General features: G+C 43.9%; 1 protein-coding gene across 1 annotated transcript in view; it reads left to right on the top strand.

Moving 5' to 3' along the window:
• The window catches only part of LOC124613831 (muscle M-line assembly protein unc-89-like), a 261,356-nt gene that overhangs the window by 234,076 nt on the left and 5,656 nt on the right, over window positions 1-21,624 (top strand). Inside the window, exons 16-18 of the mRNA XM_047142554.1 lie at window positions 856-1,238; window positions 11,114-11,456; window positions 18,318-18,491. Of these exons, the coding sequence (XP_046998510.1) occupies window positions 856-1,238; window positions 11,114-11,456; window positions 18,318-18,491 (900 nt within the window). The remainder of the gene's footprint in view (window positions 1-855; window positions 1,239-11,113; window positions 11,457-18,317; window positions 18,492-21,624) is intronic.

Here is a 21,624-nt window from a genome sequence, read left to right on the forward strand (position 1 = left end):
ATAAATATAATAAACTAAAACAGAAATTCGAGGAAACAGATAATTAAAATAAGTAATAAGTGTTTTTAAATTTAAAAAAAAAATCTCACGAGATAGAACGAACAGATCAGAAAAGTAAATAAAATAAGATAAAACAGAACTGGAGACAGCCACAATCAAACCAAACTCCGCGCCGTCATGACGTCACACACGACAACACCCTTACGTCACGGGTCAAAGCCGACGCGTGGGATCGGACGCTTCTGTCGACCCACCTAAGGACATCACACACATCCATGCCCGAGGCAGGATTCGAACCTGCGACCGTAGCGGTCACGCGGTTCCAAACTGACGCCCTTAGAACCGCACGGTCACACCGGCCGGCGAAACTTCAACAAAAGCCCGTACCGAGCTGCTGAGCGTCTCTCTTGCAGACTCTTCCACTGGAGTTTATCCATCATCTCCGTAACACTTTCGCAATTACTAAATGACCCTGTAACGAAGCGCGCTGCTCTCCGTTGGATCTTCTCTATCTCTTCTATCAACCCTATCTGGTACGGATGCCACACTGGTGAGCAGTATTCAAGCAGTGGGCGAAGAAGCGTACTGTAACCTAGACACTGTAAAACTTCCAGACATGCAGAATGAAAACTGTGCTTTTACAAAAAATAGTGTGCATTTCTTTTGGAGTGACCCTCATATATGCTTGTCTCACACCTTTTCTGCCGTGAGCGCTTGGTTCTCCGTCTTCCACTCTTATTTTTCCCCTCTTTGCGACTTTACCCCTTAAGAATTCTCACCGATACAGCTGACGAAACATTAAGCAGTGTTACAGAAATGTTCTCCTGGTCTAACACGAGACGTCGGTCCTCGCAGGACGTGTCTGGCGGAGAGACGCCGCTGCCGCGCCGGCGGCAGCTGTCGCTGGACATGGAGGCGCCCAAGGACGACTCGTACTCGGAAGAGGGCGACGGGCTGAAGACGCGGCTGCTGCGCGACGCGGCGGGCCGCCGCTCCGCCAAGACGCCGTCCGTGGAGTCGGTGCGCGAGGAGGAGCCGCTGATCCCCACGACCATCGTGACCGAGGTCGAGAGCCGCCAGCAGCAGCAGCAGCAGCAGCAGCAGCAGCAGCGCGCCCTCGACATCGACCTGCCCACGCTGCACGCGCCGCCCCCGCCGCCCACGCCCGTCACGCCCGCAGAGGGCGCGCCGCCCCCGGCCGCCGTCTCCGACCCGGTGGTCATGGAGCAGCTCACCAGGTGCGCCGCCCACCGGCTGCCGATATCAGCCCTGCTCCGCGCAGATTAATGTTTCCCGCGTTCGATTTCCGGCGGGGTCAGGGATTTTCACCTGCCTCGAGATTACTGGGTGTTTGTGTTGTCCTCATCATTTCATCATCATTTATGAAAGTGGCGAGATTGGGTTGAGTAAAGACTGGGAATTCGTGCGGGCGCTGATAACCGCGCAGTTGAGCGCCCCACTAGCCAAACATCATCATCACCATCATTATAAGAATAATGTTTCTGAAAAGTTCTCGGGTATTCAACCAGGTGGCCTCGTCCAAATTGTGCGATATTTCAGCAAGCTGACTTGGTATCATCTCCAGGCTGCCCTGACGATTGATGTTTCTTTTGCTGGGCACCATCCGCTATCCCAGTCTCACCAAGTCCCTGTTGGCGGCTCTACTGGCGAGATTGTACAGGAAGTGCGACGCATCAGCAGTGGCCGCACCCTTGCGCTTGCGTCACAGAGCCGGAGGACTGTGATTCGCATCACAGGTGTCGCTCTGCTGTCTCCATCTTGCCAATGGAGCCGTCCACGGGTAGCGCGGACCAGAGTTCGACAGTCGGGGGGAGGGGAACTACACTGTCTGACCAGAAGTATCTGGACACCGGACTCTGCTGTGTGAGGCGGAATGGGCTGCTGGATGTCACGGGAGGCCCACCCTCCAATATTACATGAGGCGGAAAGTATTGTGTTCTCGGTAGTGAAACTATAACAGTGGAATGGGTTGGCTAGGAGAATCCGGTGACTTAGAATGTGGTCTAGGTATCGGACATCACCTGAGTAACAAATCCGTTGGGGACATTTCAACACTCCTGAAGTTGCCCAACTCGAGTAGTGGTTGTGAAGTGGAAATGCGAAGGAACAGCTTGCCAGGCAGATCTCATATACTGACAGACAGGTCATGCCGAGCATGACTGGAAACGAGGGATTTTGGATTATGAATCACGCTATACCCGTGGCAATACGACGGAAAGGTTTGACAATGAAGAACGTCTGGCAGAAGTTATCTGCCATCAAATGTAGTGTCTAGGCTGAAACACATAGGAGGTGGTGTAACGGTATGTGGGTGTTTTTCGCGTTTGTGTTGCGGTACCCTCATTGCGCTCAAGCAGGCGCTAAATTCAGAAAAATCTGAACACATTTTACACTATTATTTACTGTCTGTAGTAGAGAAACATTTCGGAGATGATGATTCTTTCTGTCAGAAGGCAGGCTGCCATAGAGCAGCATCTCTGAGGCAATGGACTGTGGATAACGACATTCCTGAAATGGACTAGCCTGCCCAAGTCCCGACCTGAAGCCAGTGAAACATCTTTGGGATGAGTCAGAACGTCTACTACTTTACAGTCACACACCTCACTGAAACTTTCGTCAGCAGACTTCAAGCTCTCACAAAGGCGAAGGGTGGATACACCGTATATTAGCCTCCGTTAATAGGTGTCCGGATACTTTTCATCATAGAGTTTGTAAGACGGCGCCAAGCGGGAGACAAATGAATCGTCATGACCCCCTGAAGTTGACAACGTGCCGAAACATCGCACCACTTTGACGACGCTACCAGAGTGAATACGACAAAACGTGTAAAACATATCATGCGCCACAAAAGCCTAAATCATAGAGCAAATAATATCTCTGATCACCTTTCCTAGCTGCTGGTGGCGCAGTCATAACGGCACTGGTGTTAGGAAAGAGTGAGAATCAAAACCTTGTCCACCCGTCCTGATTTCATCACTTCTGCCAATCATCATCATCATCATCAGCCAATTCAGTCATTAGATGATGTGGCCTCTTCGAGTCGTGGATTCAGGTAGGCTTTCAGAAGTCTTCTCCAAGTGGGACGGTCTTGGGCAGTTCTCTGCCAGGTGTTACCAGCGATCTTCTTGATGTCTTTGTCCCATCTGTCTGGTGGTCTTCCTCTAGGCCTCCGGTGCTCTCTCGGACTCCACTCCAGTACTAACTTCGTCCAGCTGTTGTCTTTTCTTCTTGCGACGTGGCCAGCCCACTGCCATTTCAAGGAACCTACTCTCTCTAAGATGTCATTAACCTTCGTCACAGACCGGATGTCATCTGCCCTTTTCCTGTCCTTTCTTGTATAGCCCAGCATTGATCTCTCCATGGCTCTCTGTGCTGTCCTAAGTTTCCCTTTTGTGAATGAGTTCAGTGTCCATGTCTCGCATCCGTACGTCATCACAGGAAGAATGCATTGATCAAATACTGCTTTCTTCAGATTTACTGGCATTTTTGATCTGAATACTTTTGAATTCTTCCCAAATGCTTGCCAGCCAAGCTTGATGCGTCGATAGATTTCTGATCTTATGTCTCCCTTCATATTTATAATCTGGCCAAGGTAGACATATTCACTGACCTCTTCTAGTAGACTGTCCTTGACTTTCACATCTCCAGCTGGGATCCATTTGTTGGATATTACTTTTGTTTTGGAAAGATTCATGTTCAAGCCAACCAGCTGACATTCCGATGCAAGATTTGTAACTAAGTTTTGGAGCTCTGCGAAGTCTTTGGCCAGTAAGGCAATATCATCAGCAAATCTCAAGTTGGTAAGCCTTCTTCCATTAATTCTAATTCCCTTACCTTCCCAGCTCAGCTTTGACATAGCCATTTCCAATACAGCAGAGAACAGTTTTGGGGAGATGGGATCGCCTTGCTTGACACCCCTCATGATGCGGAATTCTTGAGTTGATTCGCCGATGTTAACATAAGCTGAAGAATTCTCGTAGATTTTCCTGAGCACTTCAATGTATGCTGCTCCCACTCCTTGCTCACTCAAAGCTTGGAGGACAGCTACATGGCTAACGGAGTCAAATGCCTTTTCAAAGTCAACAAAGGCAATGCAGAGAGGCAGTTGGTATTCATTCGCTCTGCTTATCACTTCACTAACGGTCAGAATGTGGTCAATAGTGCTAAAATTGCTTCGGAATCCACCTTGTTCTATAGGTTGGGCTGAGTCTAGGGTGGAACTAATTCGGTTTAACAAGATCTTTGTAAAAATTTTGTACAAAATTGAGAGCAAGCTGATAGCACGGTAGTTTTTAATATTGTGAATACTTCCTTTCTTGTGTATCAAAATAATCTTAGCCTTGTTCCACGATAGTGGGATTGAAGCATAGTGCAGGCATGAAGTAAATACTTTTGCCAAGTGATTTATTGTTACCTCTCCTGCCAGTTTGAGGATGTCAACGCTGAGCTCATCATCACCTGGCACTGTTCCCTTCTTCATGCTATCTAGAGCACACTTGACTTCCGATGGGAGTATATCTGGAACACTAGATATATCATTTAAATTAGATACACTCAAATTTTCCCCTGGATTGCTATACAAATTGCTATAAAAGTCTCTGATGAACTTCAAAACCGCCTCCTTTTCAGTGATTCGACTGTCATTTCCATCGAGTGCGACAATCTGCTTTTTACCTATTGTGAGTTTGCGTTTGGCTGACTTTAAACTTGTCTTGTTCTCCAAGCTTGCTCGTAAGGTGTCTTCAGTGAATTTCTGTATGTCAGTTTTCATTTCTCTTCGCACTGCCTTACATAGTTCGGAATATGCCACCATGTCACGATCGATTTGGATTTTCATTTCTCTCCTCTGTTGTAAAAGGGTTTCAGTTATGGCACTGAATTTCTTTGGTTGTTTATTTTTTTGGCATAGGCCACCGGCTTCTTGTGCACTTGAAACAATCATTTCCGCCAAATCACAATCTTTAGTTATGTGGAACTTGCTTTGGAGGACTTCTTGGAATTTCGAGGAATGTTCTTCCAGGTTTTTGAGGTTGATTACCCTTCTCTTCCCTTTCATAAGTTTACTCCTTTCATTTCTTACATTGAGTTCGACCCTTGCTCTCACAAGACGGTGATCACTGCCAGTGTTGAACTGATTTAGCACTGATACGTCTTTTACAATCTGCGGAATATTTGACAGAATAAAGTCTATCTCATTTTTGACACTGAAATTTGGGCTCCTCCAAGTCCATTTTCGGTCAGGGTGCTTCTTAAAGAACGTATTCATGATGGACATACTGGTGTACTCAGCGAACTGGACTAATCTCTCACCTCTATCGTTTCGGTCGTCAATCCCATAGTTGCCCACCACTGTGTCGCCTTGTTTCTTGGTGCCAACTTTTGCATTGAAATCTCCAATGACCATCTGGAAGTGACAATCGCTACCTTTTTTACAGGTGTTATCCAGACTTTCGTAAAAGGATTCAATTTCTTCGTCAGGGTGACTTAAGGTGGGAGCGTACAGCTGAACAATCTGTATTTTATACCTATTCGACACCTTCAGGACCATTGGAGCTGTCCTGCTGGAAGTTCCTTCTAAGACAGATACTCTGTCAGCAATATTTTTGTTGATTAAGAACCCAACTCCATTGAGTTTTCCTTCTGGATCGCCACAAAAGTAAAACAAGTTGCCAGAGCGCAAACGGAGACAGTCTTCCCCTTTTCGGCGAACTTCGCTTAAACCAACAATACTCCAGTTGATTTTTGTAAGCTCTTTCTCGATCTCTTCTAGTCTGTCGTTGCCTATTAGAGAGCGACAGTTATATGTACAGACGTGAAGAGTCTGTATCTTCTTCTCAGCACCACTTGGTGTTTGGGAAATCAAAGTTGCTCCCACCCGGAGATCCGACTGTGGGGCTATTACTCCGGAAAATTTAACATTAATGTCACACAACATAACTCGAAGGTGAGAAGCATAATCGCCACGCTTGCTTCAGAACGGACTGGCGATATAATTTCCAGGCCGCCCCTGACATGGGGTACAGACGCCTTTGGTAGGCCGCTCCACTAGAGTACAGACGCCACCACACTGCTAGTTTTGGTCCACCCCGGGTATTTCATTTCCCCGGTGCCACCCATATATGGGAGGCTTTCCCCTATCCGCCACCTGGGGAGGCGCCCGATGGGGGACTAGCAACCCCACACGGGACTTCTGCCAATAATACCAGACAAATGTCATTACGTTTCCTTCAGCACGGGACTTCTGCCAATAATACCAGACAAATGTCATTACGTTTCCTTCAGCAATGGCTCATCCCTTGGTGCTGAAATCGTCTCCCAGCTTCTGCATCACTTCAGGTTTCGGTCCCCGTGCTGTGAGCTTCTTCAGCCACCTCGGGACACCAGAAGAATCCTGAAAAAGCGTCCCACGGAAGTTAGAAGTATGGCGTGAACTAATAATTCAGATTTTTCTCATTAAAGACAAACGGCCCAAGAGCCTACAGACTTACATAATTACATGACCTATTTCATTGCTTCACTTTCTTCATCTCATCTGTATTTTGACTGAACCAGCTTTTAGTCACTGATGATTTCGAATTAGGCGAAGTATTAAAGTCCGCTTTTGTCTCTACCGCCTTTATTTCAGTTTTAGAGTTGCGACGTTTCCCTCTCCTCAGGAACACATCACCGTAGGGTATATGTTGAGTCCGCAGAACTGTTTCTTCCTCACTTTTTTTCTCTGTAGGCCATAGTTTCATGAGACATTTTTCTGCTGCCGTATTCTCCAGCATGTTGTCTCGAAATAATTGTTTAGGCCTCGAAATGTACCATTCGCTAATTGTACATCGGATGAATAAGCTTTTGTCATTTAGGTATGAGCTTGAATTTCTTCCCTTTTCGCGTCGTGATGATTTCATGGTACGCATGAGGGAGACAGTAATATTTGGCCCGATTATAACTAGAAAGTAGGCTCTCCCTTTTTTAAGAGCAAACCTAGCCATGGTCTACAATGCCTTCCTTATAGGTACTCACACTGAACTTTGACTAGCATCTTCTTAACGATTTATCAGTTGCTAAACAAACACGTACCTAGGAAGGTATCTGTACCGGACAGTAACTTTCAAAAGTGGCTGGATAGAACGAATGTGTCGCAAGCCAGATCTTTCGTGGTTGAATTACGTTACCTTAACATTCTTCCAACCAATATCAGCGTTGCGTCTGCCTTTCCTACGCTTAGCTTTACTTAGTCGTTCCATTTTGTTACTTTTTCCCTGAATTTATACCTAATAGCATAGTTGAACAGTAATGTGTTGTCCACCTACTTACATATAGATGTTAGGTTTCACCATTCTGTATGTCTTCCGTCGGTTCTTAGTCGCTAATTTCATTATTAGTAATTTCCCGAAATAATTATAATACTGTATTGCATTTTTTGGCGTCAGTCTCCTAATTTTAGAGTACCACAAAGATTGTGAGTGCCGTTGTATCGGTGTCCTGTACGCAACCAGCAAAAGTAAAGATGTTTGTTGGCTGCTAGATCCCCACTCAATTGCTAAGTCACCTGATCAGAAAAGCTCTAAAGTTTATCTCTATCTTGCGATGGGTGCACACAGGCGCCCCCAACCGCGAAAGGGGGAGGGGCAACTGGGGACACTTGCCACCCCACCCCCAGACTGGAATCTGAACTACAGAGCTTTTATTCGTATACTGAACGGTTAATCACCTGTCTTCTGGTATATAATTTTTGTGTCACCTATAAAATGTAGTTCTTATAGCATGACGGTCTCTCGAGACTGACCAATTAATTTATATAAATAATTACAATTTTAGAACCTTGTGATTCCCCCCCCCCCCCCCCCCCACCCGTGGAAAAACTGCTGTGAATCCCCGTGTCGTCAAGTTTAGTGTCACATTCGTCCTGTTTTCGTAAGTCCCGGATTGACTGCAACCGTTAGATCTATTAGAAATCGACTATTTCAAGATTAAAACTGGTTTGTAAACTGTAATCTAAAATTCTGTGCAATAAAAATTGCTTGTGATATAACGTAACAAACAGTTTCTGCCATTACATAAAATTGCTAGAAATTGCGCATCCCCTTCCGTAACAACTATTTCGCTTATAATTTACTATTTCAGCTTTTTTCATGGGGTTGAACTTTTCAGCATTGGTTTCCCTTTTAGAAATTAATCTCAACTTCACTAAATTGTATTGAAAGTCAGAGGCACCTCTTATTCATAGTTACGTAACAGGTTAATGGGGGACGGTTTCCATGAACCAATCCTGCTAAGCGTAAGATGAGGACACAATTCATCTTTAAATTTTTTTAGGAAAGCCTTTTGGAGTAATTGATTTATTTAAGTCGCAGCATACTTGAATTGTGATAACTAATTTTACATAAAAGAATATGTTTTAATCACTATCAGCTAATTAAAACATCAATAAATATACATATAGTAATTTCTTAGTCAAAGCCTCTGATCAAACAAAATCGTTTGATACCATCACAATAACATTGTACTTGATGTTAATTTTGGTATTTTTGTGGTAATTTTTGATCTTTATGTTTCAGCCGTTTTAAACGTTGTAATCCCAGATCAATCCATATGCTATAAACACGATTTGCATTCGAATAATAGCGACAGTTTAGGATGGACTCACAGTGCCGTTTGGATGAAATGAATTCTCTGTATAACTGGTCATCAGTATAACTTGAAGTGACATGAAACTTAATTTGAATCATAATGGGGATCGTAATTCTGAAGTTGGGCGTGTTCTAAGCCAAAGGAATGACGTCACAAGCCACTGGAATAAAAGTAGCAGCGTCATCTGAAAGGGGGCACTCGACACTTGGGCAGCAGTAGTGGCGGTGTTGATACGAAGCCGACGTGGGCAGAAAGCTGACGATTTGACAGCTACAGGGGTGCATTTGTTTCCAAGATGACGCTGCTTCGTTTTCATCTAGTTTAAAGGTTACAACACTGATGCGACGAGATACATCAGTTTATCGCATTCGTGTTAATATTTATTGTACTGAGCAACAATAAACAAACATTACGCAAAGTTTTTGTTTGTTATTTATAAAATTAAAAAAAGACAATCAAAATCTGAAGCAGTGGACCTGACGGTTGAAAAACCAACGGCTAGAAGAGAATTATATCCGGGGGAATTGTCGATTTGGCAGTCTGATGGCTTGGTCTAAACAAAACAAGTATTTGGCCAGTGAGTGGAGGACAGGTGTTGGTGTAAAATTATGTGATCAAAAGTATCAGGACACCGTATATAATGCTGAATTGACCGCTGGACAACGCGAGAGACAGACTCGGCATTATAAAACAAGGCAGGTAGTAATGTGCTGCCAGCAGACAAGCAGTAACAGCAGAATTGGTTGACGAATGTGGACTAATGGATGGGTGTCATCTGGGTAATAAATCGTCAGGTACATTTCAACCCTTCTCCCAGGTCAAAAAGTGTTGATGTGATTGTGAAGCGGAAATGCGAAGGAACACCCAGGCTAGGCCAAGAGCAGGCAGGCAGGGGTCGTCGAGCATTGCGAAGGATGGATGTAAGAAATCGGATGAAACCAGAGGAGGGAATCACTTGCCTGGCAAAGTGCTACAAGCAGAGCTGATAGCACAATGACAGTGCGTAGGGAGTTAAAAATAATGCGGTGCAATGGTCAAGGAACACGCATTTCTGTAGTCAGCGACAAACGACGCTTTAGCTGGTGTAAAGACCTACACTGAATAGTGAATGACTGGAAACGAGTGGTATGGAGTGACGAATCGAGCTATAGCCCATGGACACCGGATGGAAGTGTTTTGCTTTGTGAAAATGCCTGGAGAACATTATCTGCGATCATGTGTTGTGCCACCAGCAAGGTACAGAGGTGGTAGCGTTTCGGTGTAGATGTTTTTTGTTGTTATGGTGCAGTTCCCTTCTGTGCTTAAGGAAACGCTAAATACAGATGGGTATTAACAAACTGTATGGCATTGTGCGATGCACACAGTAGAGCAACAGTCGAGGATGACGATCTTTTGTATCAGCGTGACAATGCTACCTGTCATAAAACAGCATTTGTGAAGCAGTGATTCGTGTGTCCAGATACTTTTGATCTCATACTGTGTTGTCAACGAAATTTCTACCATGAGTACTCTGGTATCAGGAGCCACAGAGCTCGAATGGCTGTCAAAAGAAATGGACTTACAGGGGACCACAGCTGCGCAGTGCTGTGCCAGCATAGTGAGAGCGCCATTGTCTCACGCCACATGTGTACGACGGACACTAGCATTCTGTCCAGGTGATGCATCGGTGGCTGGACAGTGCACAGTCAGTCGGTTCAGTGGAGTTGCTTGACAATTTCCGATCCAATTTTCCTGTACCAGGACTGCTTGATAATTACCTTGCTCGTCACCAGTTACTCTCTCCTGTTGCACCTCGGATTTGTCTCTCCACTGCCCTTGGCCTTGTTGTCATTGGCCGGCCGCGGTGGTCTCGCGGTTCTGGGCGCGCAGTCCAGAACCGTGCGACTGCTACGGCCGCAGGTTCGAATCCTGCCTCGGGCATGGATGTGTGTGATGTCCTTAGGTTAGTTAGGTTTAAGTAGTTCTAAGTTCTAGGGGACTGATGACCACAGCAGTTGAGTCCCATAGTGCTCAGAGCCATTTGTTGTCATTGTCATGGTGACCGCTTTGTGTAGCATGTCGTTGTTGTCCAAGTTGCTTGCCCTTGTCCTGGTCTGTTGCCTTGCCTGTAGTCTGTCGCATTTCGGTTATCTACAGTTAATTTGGGTCACTCCTCCACAGGCTGCTCTCCCACCTGACAGTTTCCTCCATTTCTCAATTTCTTCTGGAACTCTGAGATGTGCACTTATATCCAGCTACCCACACATACAGCAGCTATAAATCCACTGGCTACCTCTAACTTAGGCGACATCATACAACTTAGCAGAGGTGGGATGTAATTAGCTATGAGATGGGATTTGTGATGTCAGAGTGTGTAATTCACTGTATGAGATCGTATGTAGTACATTATTTGGGACTGACGCTGTAAGTACGGCACAGGAACCTAGCTACAGTGTGAAGTATAACTTCGAGTGGTGTCGGTGTGTATCAGGTCGCTGCAGGAGATCCAGCGTGGCCTGGCCGCGGTGGAGGAGCAGGTGCGGTCCGAGTCGGCGTCGGAGCCGCAGCTGGCGCGTACCAGCCTGTCAGTGCTGGAGACGCTGTCGCAGCCGGTGGAGCAGCTGCGGCGCGGCCTGGAGCAGCCGGAGCAGCTGGTGGTGGAGCAGCTGGCGCAGCCGGTGCAGGAGCTGCGCCGCGGCCTGCAGCTGGTGGAGCAGCAGCGCGCCGTCATGGCCGAGGAGGACGACCACTCGCTGCTCGAGCGCACCAGCGCCTCCATCCTGGAGACGGTAGCGCAGCCCGTCAGGCAGCTCAGCCAGCTGCTCCAGCAACAGGTACGCACCGTCCTACAAGCCAAGCCATTCTCTGTCCGTCATCCCGTTCCTGTAGTGAAGGGCATCTTTCTTTTTATGCTGGGCACTGGACGGGATCCACCTTCGAGGACATATGCTGTTATCTGTAAGTTCACCAATCAGAAATGTACCAATAACACTTTTCTTATGGCACCTTTTGTCACTGTAATATATCCCTTTAATACATTCAAATGTCTTTTGGTTAATCCTGTAACATAATCACTCTCTGATGCGGAGCAAGAAGGTGTGTAGTTGGTGAATCACTATAATGTGTTGTGCAGTGTTGTGACTGAGAAAGAGTTTCTTGAGTATCCTTTGCGAATGGAAAATGCAGACTGGAAAAATTCTCATTGTAGGAGAAGGAGTACATATGTACGATGAACATATACACCATAATATTAATGTAAACAACGATGGAAATATGTTATTGGCAAAAAAATATCTATACCAAAGTGCTAAATTTAAAAGTTGTTAGAAAGATAGTAGTTCTGGAATTAAAAAAAAAACAACATAATATTAGACAAGAGAAGACATACATGTGTCTGTAACAAAATCTTGTCCTGATACAGTAAAATAATAACCACAACAAAATTCAGTTCTCTATGTATCAGAAATGGGCTGTTATTGGAAACTCTGGAGCTGGAACCCTCACACCAAACACAAATACAAATTCTACGTTCTTGCAAGTCCGATAATCCTTTACAAATAATTAGCCAAATATTTCACAAAACTCTAAAGTGAGAAATTTATAAAAGAGTTTTCACTGCTTTTTCTATACATGCTATTGTCAGATTATGTACTGTTGTATCTTTCAAACACTCCCATACAGAATCGAATAGTTTTCAGACACTCATTACATAATTATGAAGTGTCTGTGCAATGGAAATTTCTACTCCATAAGCAAACTGCTTTACGTCGCAACATGTTGCATTCCTTCCAGAGATCTAATTTACTTTAATTTAGCATCTTTAACTCCAATTGCTTTTTGCTTTCTACTGATATCCCTGTCTGCCTTTCAAACAATCTTTGTCAACTGTGAATTAACTTCCAGTTGGAGTTGTTCTCTATATCAGGCAAACTGGTTTTCAATGTCATTCTTTACTTCCAATTTCAGGTGTAACATTACCCTGGAATTTACTTTTTCAATATCTGTTCTCTGTTTTAAAATCAATTTTTAGACTGGAGTTTACCTTATCGATATTATCATTTATCTTACCCCTCACCGTTTGCAACTCAGACTTACGATTGCTTAACGTATCGATTATCGACAACAGTATAATATTTTTCCCATTCATCTCGACGTTTCGAGCCAGTTGCTCCTCTAGGGAATCTGTCATTGGCCGAGTATCATCAAGGCTAGTAGGTACCGAATCGGTCGCTACAAGTAGTTCAGTTTGACTTGCTCTACTAAGACAATCCTCAGAGATTCTAGCTCCGTTTCATCGCCATACTGCAATAACATCGAATACGTTTGTTATTGTTGTTGTGCTCTTCAGTCCAGAGACTGGTTTGATGCAACTCTCCATGCTACTCTATCCTGTGCAAGCCTCTTCATTCCCCAGTACCTATTCCAACCTACATCCTTCTGAATCTGTTTAGTATATTCATCTCTTGGTCTCCCTCTACTATTTTTAACCTCCACGCTGACCTCCAGCACTAAATTGGTGATCCCTTGATGCCTCAGAATATGCCCTACCAACCTATCCTTTCTTCTAGTCAAGTTGTGCCACAAATTTCTCTTCTCTCCGATTCTATTCACTACCTCCTCGATAGTTTTGTGAGCTACCCATCTAATCTTCAGCATTCTTCTGAAGCACCACATTTAGAAAGCTTCTATTCTCTTCTTGTCTAAAGTATTTATCGTGCACGTTTCACTTCCGTACATGGCTACACTCCATACAAATACTTTCAGAAACGACTTCCTGACACTTAAATCTATACTCGATGTTAACAAATTTTTCTTCTTTAGAAACGCTTTCCTTGCCATTGCCATTCTACATTTTATATCCTCTCTACTTCGACCATCATCGGTTATTTTGCTCCCAAAATAGCAAAACTCATTTACTACTTTAAGAGTCTCATTTCCTAATCTAATTCCCGCAGCATCACCCGAATTAATTCGGCTACATTCCATTATCCTTTTTTTGCTTTTGTTAATGTTCATCTTATATTCTTCTTTCAAGACACTGTCCATTCCGTTCAGCTGCTCTTCCAGGTCCTTTGCTGTCTCTGACAGAATTACAATGTCATTGGCGAACCTCGAAGTTTTTAATCGAATACGTATCGGGACAGAAAATTTGAGTACTAGTCAGTTCTCCCATAATTCTGTCCATGCAAATTACGCTCTCAACTTCACCTTGTGAGCTGGCATCTGCTGGCCCTTTATCTCTTTAGGCCATTTTGTTGTGAAGTATCAGAAGCATACTCAACGTCTGTAAAAATTTCGAGAGCTTATCTTTTGAAGGTTTCTCCAGCTACCAAGGAGTTCTAGAACACTCAGTTTCTGCCGTGAAGAGGGTGAATGAAGCAAAACCTCCAGCTACCACTTCTCATTGTTGCGTTTTAAAAGAAAAAGTACTCTTGGGGAATTCTCAAGACACTTACCACATGCTGCTTAATTACACAGTAAGTATTCCATAATTCCTCAGATGACGGAATTTAATTCGATTTAGAGTATTCGATGCCTACCAGAATAAGAGCAGCCATAATCAATACTTCTTTGACTTCTTACTCCTGACCTATGCATATGTCGGTTTACAATAACTACCAAAAACCTGATCTGCAATGTAAAATACGTTGCGCAACACGATTAAAGTATCACTTTTCGAAATCTTATAATTGTCTCCCACTGCTACGCCAAACTTTGAACTTGGCTCAAAGGTACCTACAACCTTCGTCTGTAATGGTGCAAAAGCATGGCATCTTGCAATATTACCCTCTGACACGACAATGCCTCAATTAGCGACGCATGTGAAAGAGAAGGCCAGAGCTCAGACGCTCATGTGACGTGTAAGGTAGGTTAACCATGTCACATTGACACTAAATTTCATCACAATTCTGTCATGTCAGCGCCAACGCCACCATGGACGTGTCACCCGATGGGAAGGTTGTCACACCCCCTCTTACGAACGTTTCACCCTTTCTTTTGACGTCCCTGCAATGGAGGTCAGAACTGTGACTCCCAAAGTTGAAATCACGCGGTTTCTTTTAGGCAGCCGACAAAAACATTTCAGACGCATCACTGCTCAGAAACGACACTTGAAGGCCTAAGTGGGTGTCATGGAGGATGTCAGTCAGACCACCCCTTTGCTTGGGGCTTTGATTTACAAACACTTCACTGTCGCGAACGACTGTTCACAGTTTGACGAGCAGCAGGATAACGGCCTTGACAACTTTTGATGCTGCTGATACCCCGAGACGATTCAACCCCTTTATAAGGACATCAAGGGCCATGAACCCCAGCAACGTGACGTCAAACGGCACACACATAGAGAGGATGTTTCCAAAATAGCGGCAGCATTTTACATTTCTCTGAGTTGTTACTGGGACCACCTTCCAGCTCTCGCTCACCTACTGGATCCAGTTTGTTTGCGGCAGCCTGTGAGCCACATGTTGCTCAGTCAAACCCGCCTTTTCTTTTACTACTTTGTAAAGTAACGTTAGAAAGAGAATTCTTACAAGTGAGGAGCTGTGATGTGCTAAACGTCTAGTGCAGAATTTAAGTGTTCATCGGCACTTCAATTTTTAAATTCTTCTCATACAATGTAACTTAAAACCGCTTTTTGACAATGCAGTATTTGTCCATTTTCAGACTTGTGAAAATAAATTACTGGCAGTTTCAATTTGAAAGGTTTATTTTTATGCAAAGTCTAACATGTATCGTATTATTTGCTGCTAAGAATAGTCGTTACCATTTAATCGCTTACATAATTTGTCACTTTTTAAAACTGAATCCGTTGGACAGAATGTTTTCTTCCGATACTTAAATTGTTGGAAAATTTGTGGTAATTTCCCATGGGACCAAACTGCTGAGGTCATCAGTCCCTAGGCTTACACACTACTTAAACTAACTTAAACTAACTCACACTAAGGACAGCACAGACACCGATGCCCGAGGGAGGACTCAAACCTCCGATGGGTGGGGGTAGTTGCGAGAACCGTGGGAAGGCGCCTCAGACTGCGCGGCTATCCCACGTGGCTTTAATTGTTAACCATGAAGTTATTTTTTGTAGAAGAAGCGGTGAAGTTCATTCAAAATTTGTGTGCTCTTATATCTCTTATAGCCATAAAAGAAATTTCTTCCTAATAGGCCGGCCGAAGTGGCCGTGCGGTTAACGGCGCTGCAGTCTGGAACCGCAAGACCGCTACGGTCGCAGGTTCGAATCCTGCCTCGGGCATGGATGTTTGTGATGTCCTTAGGTTAGTTAGGTTTAACTAGTTCTAAGTTCTAGGGGACTGATGACCTCAGCAGTTGAGTCCCATAGTGCTCAGAGCCATTTGAACCATCTTCCTAATAGCACCTATATGCATATCTCCAATGAGATACTTACCGTGAGAGCGTTCGTTCTTCTTCTTCTTCTTCTGCTTCCTCTGCGTCTTCTTCTTCTTTGAAGAAAGTACTTGACTCCCATTCCCTCCAGCCATCATTTGTGCACCACTGATTTACCGAACTTTAACATTTGGGAAGCATGTTCAGTCACCTTCTCCATTGCCAAAATTATACTTTACTCGTCCTCTTCATCAATAAATCTAATGATGTTAATAGGAAGCTGTCCAAAAAAAACATTTTCCCCAATCACAACCCTTCTTGCACGTGTCTTTGAAATAAAATGTGGCTGCACCAAGTGACAAGACCAAGATAGTTTCCGGTGTGGACAGGATTATAGTTTGGATTATAGTTTGCCATGTTGAGTAACGATAATCCTATACTACATGTCCTTCCTAAGAGTCAGCAGGCGCATTTTCTCTGGTGTTGCAGCAGATATTTGCAATGTGTACCTGGAGTCAACCCAAACAGGTGCTGCTCATAACATCTTTCATACGACGCCCAGGCCGACGGAGAGTGTTCATTTATTACCCGTTGTCCACCACCGTAGCTGAGTGGACAGTACGCCAGCTTGTCATACTGGGGGACACAGGTTCGATTCCTGACTGGCCTCATCGACAGGCAAGTCACCGAAGTGACGTCACCTCAAAAGACTTGCGGCAGTCATTCAGGTCTACCTGGCGGAAGGCCCTTGCCTCACGACATTTCACTTCATTTCCTGTTACAAACAAATTTATTTTAAAAGTGGAATCGTATGTACGAGCGATCCGAAATTAGTGTGGACGATCTGTATTAAAAGGGACAGTAAAATACGAAAACTGAAAAGTATTCCAGCAGTGACCTGTCCATACTAGCTGCTGCGACCATGCAGCAGCTCTCCTCAGCTGGTACTGGAGTACTGATCACTTTTCTCTCCCTTTTAATACCGACAGTCTGAATAAACATCGCACTAGGCTAATTTCAGATTGGTCACAACATTCCACTTTAAAAATAACTTTCTTCGTGATGACAGTCAAACCGATGCTTTCCTTCGACAATGGGTGGTGCACGAAAGAAGTGATGAGCAGGATTTGTTTAGGCCAACGTCAGTTGTTGTTGTTGTTGTTGTGGTCTTCAGTCCTGAGACTGGTTTGATGCAGCTCTCCATGCTACTCTATCCTGTGCAATCTTCTTCATCTCCCAGTACCTACTGCAGCCTACATCCTTCTGAATCTGCTTAGTGTATTCATCTCTTGGTCTCCCTCTACGATTTTTACCCTCCACACTGCCCTCCAATGCTAAATTTGTGATCCCTTGATGCCTCAAAACATGTCCTACCAACCGATCCCTTGTTCTAGTCAAGTTGTGCCACAAACTTCTCTTCTCCTCAATCCTATTCAATACCTCCTCATTAGTTACGTGATCTACCCACCTTATCTTCAGCATTCTTCTGTAGCACCACATTTCGAAAGCTTCTATTCTCTTCTTGTCCAAACTAGTTATCGTCCACGTTTCACTTCCATTCATGGCTACACTCCATACAAATACTTTCAGAAACGACTTCCTGACACTTAAATCTATACCCGACGTTAACAAATTTCTCTTCGCCAGAAACGATTTCCTTGCCATTGCCAGTCTACATTTTATATCCTCTCTACTTCGACCATCATCAGTTATTTTACTCCCTAAATAGCAAAACTCCTTTACTACTTTAAGTGTCTCATTTCCTAATCTAATCCCTTCAGCATCACCCGATTTAATTTGACTACATTCCATTATCCTCGTTTTGCTTTTGTTGATGTTCATCTTATACCCTCCTTTCAAGACACTGTCCATTCCGTTCAACTGCTCTTCCAAGTCCTTTGCTGTCTCTGACAGAATTACAATGTCATCGGCGAACCTCAAAGTTTTTACTTCTTCTCCATGAATTTTAATACCTACTCCGAATTTTTCTTTTGTTTCCTTTACTGCTTGTTCAATATACAGATTGACAACGTCAGTTATAGCTTGCAAAATCGAGTGCAGATATGTGTCGAAACGCCAGAGAGACTGCGCATGACGCCTCTTAGGAGAGACAGCCGATATAGCCATGTCATACGTGCCCAGACAAACACTAGTAAGAAGATTTAATAAGTCAATGAAACAGGTAGCCGATAATGAGAATGCGCTTCCTCTTGGCACTGTAGAAACGCTACATAAATAACTCGTCCAGTATTGTTATTGTTGTTGTTTCGCTGTGCCTCAGTTTGTTCCCTGGCACTTATTGCCAGTAGAGCAGACAAATGGAATGGCTAAGAGCGAGTTTGTGGTGTTTGCAGTCGGCAGAGCCGGCGCAGGGCGGCGCCGTGTCGGATCGCCGCCTCTCGCAGGTGTCGGAGCAGCTGCAGCTGCAGCAGCAACAGCAGCAGGAGGCGGAGCCGTCGGCTGTGCTGCACGGCATCGCCCGACCTGTGCTGGAACTGCAGCGCGGCCTCACCTTCCTGCAGCAGCAGGTACGGGAACAAAAAACATGGGCTCTACACGAGTAAACAGAGCGACCCTGCAGGAAGACCGTCACCGCATATTCCTATGTAACTGGTGTTCCTGCTCCATGTACTGATTTTATGTTGAATCTTGGGCAGACTGTGGATAAATGTATCAGCTTGAGGTCAGGTCCCTCTACTGAAACGAACGAGTGGAAAGCTACAAACCGAACCAGTTTTTATACCTCTGACACTGGAATGCATGTTCCGGTACTGTTGTTGCTGACATTGTAGGGTGGGCAACATTCACACGTGGTAGTATGGACGAAAACTAGGAGAAATTCCCAGTAAAACGGATCTCTAAAATGCATATCCTAAGAGCTATGAGCACTTGTTCAATAGAGGAAGATGAAAAAGTGCTCAGAACTTCGCTGGTACTTATTTTAAATATGAAGATAGTAACTGTTCTCGAGAGAACAGGTACCATTGATGACAATGCAACTTCTCTAGAATAAATGATAATTAATTGAAGCCCTCAGCTGCCAACAGGTGATGTTGATATACCTCCATGGGGACAGCTGAAAATGTGTGCCCCGCCAGCGACCAGAACCCGGGATCTCCTGCTTACATGGCAGACGCTCTATCCATGTAAGCCACCGACGACACAGATAAATAGCGCGGCTGCAGGGACTTATCCCTTGCACACTTCCCGTGAGACCCATACTCCCAACTGTCCACAATCTAAATACGTAATGTACCTAACAGACACGGGAAGTGTGCAAGGGATAAGTCCCCGCAGTCGCACTATTCATCCGTGTCTTCGGTGGCTCAGATGGACAGAGCATCTGCCACGTAAGCAGGCGATCCCGGGTTCAAGTCCCCGTCAGGGCACACATTTTCAGCTCTCCCCATCGAGGTATATCAACAACACCCGTTGGCAGCTGAGGGCTTCAATTAATTATCATTTATTCTAGAGAAGTTGCTTGGTCATCAATGGGGTTCAGTTAATTATCACTTATCTTAGAGCTCTTGTTTACTGGATATATTTTCCTTGTTTTGGCCCATACTATCACCTCTGAAGGTTGCCTACCCTACAGTCTTAGCAAGAACGGTATCAGTAAAAGTGTTCCACAGTCAGAGGTTTGAGAACTGTTTTCGCCTGTAACTTTCGACTCGTTCTTTTTCAGTACAGAGACCCTGCGATGGACCACCCAGTTCTATCCTTATATGGATAAGTTTTCGGCTATAAATGACCGTGTTTGGCGATCGCAGTCGTAATTATAATGGGCGGACACTTGGCGTGGATTAAGATATCAGTGTTGATGTCACTAATCGTTCTAAGCACTGGAGAGCTAAACTCTTACCACACACTCTTTAATTTTGTGTAATTGGAACCGATATAGTAATTTTACAAGCAAACAAGGGGAAGGAGAGCACACAATGGAAGTCATAACCATTTTGAAATAACGACATACTGTGCATATTGACAATATGGATCCTACACATGTATTACTTTCGTTACCGTGGCAAAATACACTTTCATCAGTATAAAATAAATCTAAACTTTTATATAGAATAAATCTGTTTTAAACTTGAGACACTTTTGTGTAAAATAACACTGAAATGTTGAGTGAAAACATCATTGAAGATGCTTAGTTACTGTTTAGGTGTTATTTATAACTTTTGCAGTTAATAAACATCCTACTTTAACATTATCGTTATACATAATTGACCACTGACTGAAAATGAGTTTTTACAGTGATGTTCCCTGATAATTTTCAGCGTGAAGAATTTTTGAACTGATAGGACTTCAATGCAACGTAAAAAAAACATTTGTTGAAACATAAATTTAGTTTGTCACACTCCATGATTCAGCAAAATCGTATGTTCTGAATACCACAGTAATAAACTTTTTTGTAGTAATGAAAATGTGCGGAGTACCTTTTGTTGTCTTCTTCTGCAACTGCTTTTATTATACTTGTCAATGTAATAAAATAGCTGGTACTTTGTACACAATCTGATGCTTTGCTTAATATGGCAATAATATTTTTAAGCACTATATATATGTCTACATATATCCAGCATGTTGTTGTTGTTGTTGTTGTTGTTGTTGTGGTCTTCAGTCCTGAGACTGGTCTGATGCAGCTCTAAATGCTACTCTATCCTGTGCAAGCTTCTTCATCTCCCAGTACCTACTGCAACCTACATCCTTCTGAATCTGCTTATTGCATTCATCTCTTGGCCTCCCTCTACGATTTTAACCCTCCACGCTGCCCTCCAGTACTAAATTGGTGATCCCTTGATGCCTCAGAACGTGTCCTACCAGCCTATCCCTTCTTCTAGTCAAGCTGTGCCACAAACTCCTCTTCTCCCCAATTCTATTCAATACCTCCTCATTAGTTATGTGATTTACCCATCTAATCTTCACCATTCTTCTGTAGCACCACATTTCGAAAGCTTCTATTCTCTTCTTGTCTAAACTATTTATCGTCCAATTTTCACTTCCATATGTGGCTACACTCCATATAAATACTTTCAAAAACGACTTCCTGACACTTAAAGCAATACTCGATGTTAACAAATTTCTCTTCTTCAGAAACGCTTTCCTTGCCATTGCCAGCCTACATTTTATATCCTCTCTACTTCGGTCATCATCAGTTATTTTGCTCCCCAAATAGTAAAACTCCTTCACTTCTTTAAGTGTCTCATTTCCTAATCTATTTCCCTCAGCATCACCTGACCTAATTCGACTACATTCCATTATCCTGGTTTTGCTTTTGTTGATGTTCATCTTATACCCTCATTTCAAGACACTGTCCATTCCGTTCAACTGCTCTTCCAAGTCCTTTGCTGTCTCTGACAGAATTACAGTGTCATCGGCGAACCTCGAAGTTTTTAGTCGAATACGTATCGGGACAGAAAATTCTTTTTTTTCCTTCACTGCTTGCTCAATATACAGATTGAATAGTACCGGGGAGAGGCTACATCCCTGTCTCACTCCCTTCCCAACCACTGCTCCAGTTTCATGTCCCTCAACTCTTATAACTGCCATCTGCTTTCTATACAATTTGTAAATTGCCTTTCGTTCCCTGTATTTTACCCCTGCCACCTTAAGAATTTGAAAGAGAGTACTCCAGTCAACATTGTCAAAAGCATTCTCTAA

The sequence above is a fragment of the Schistocerca americana genome, chromosome 4, assembly GCF_021461395.2.
Source record: "Schistocerca americana isolate TAMUIC-IGC-003095 chromosome 4, iqSchAmer2.1, whole genome shotgun sequence".
NCBI classification, from domain to species: domain Eukaryota; kingdom Metazoa; phylum Arthropoda; class Insecta; order Orthoptera; family Acrididae; genus Schistocerca; species Schistocerca americana.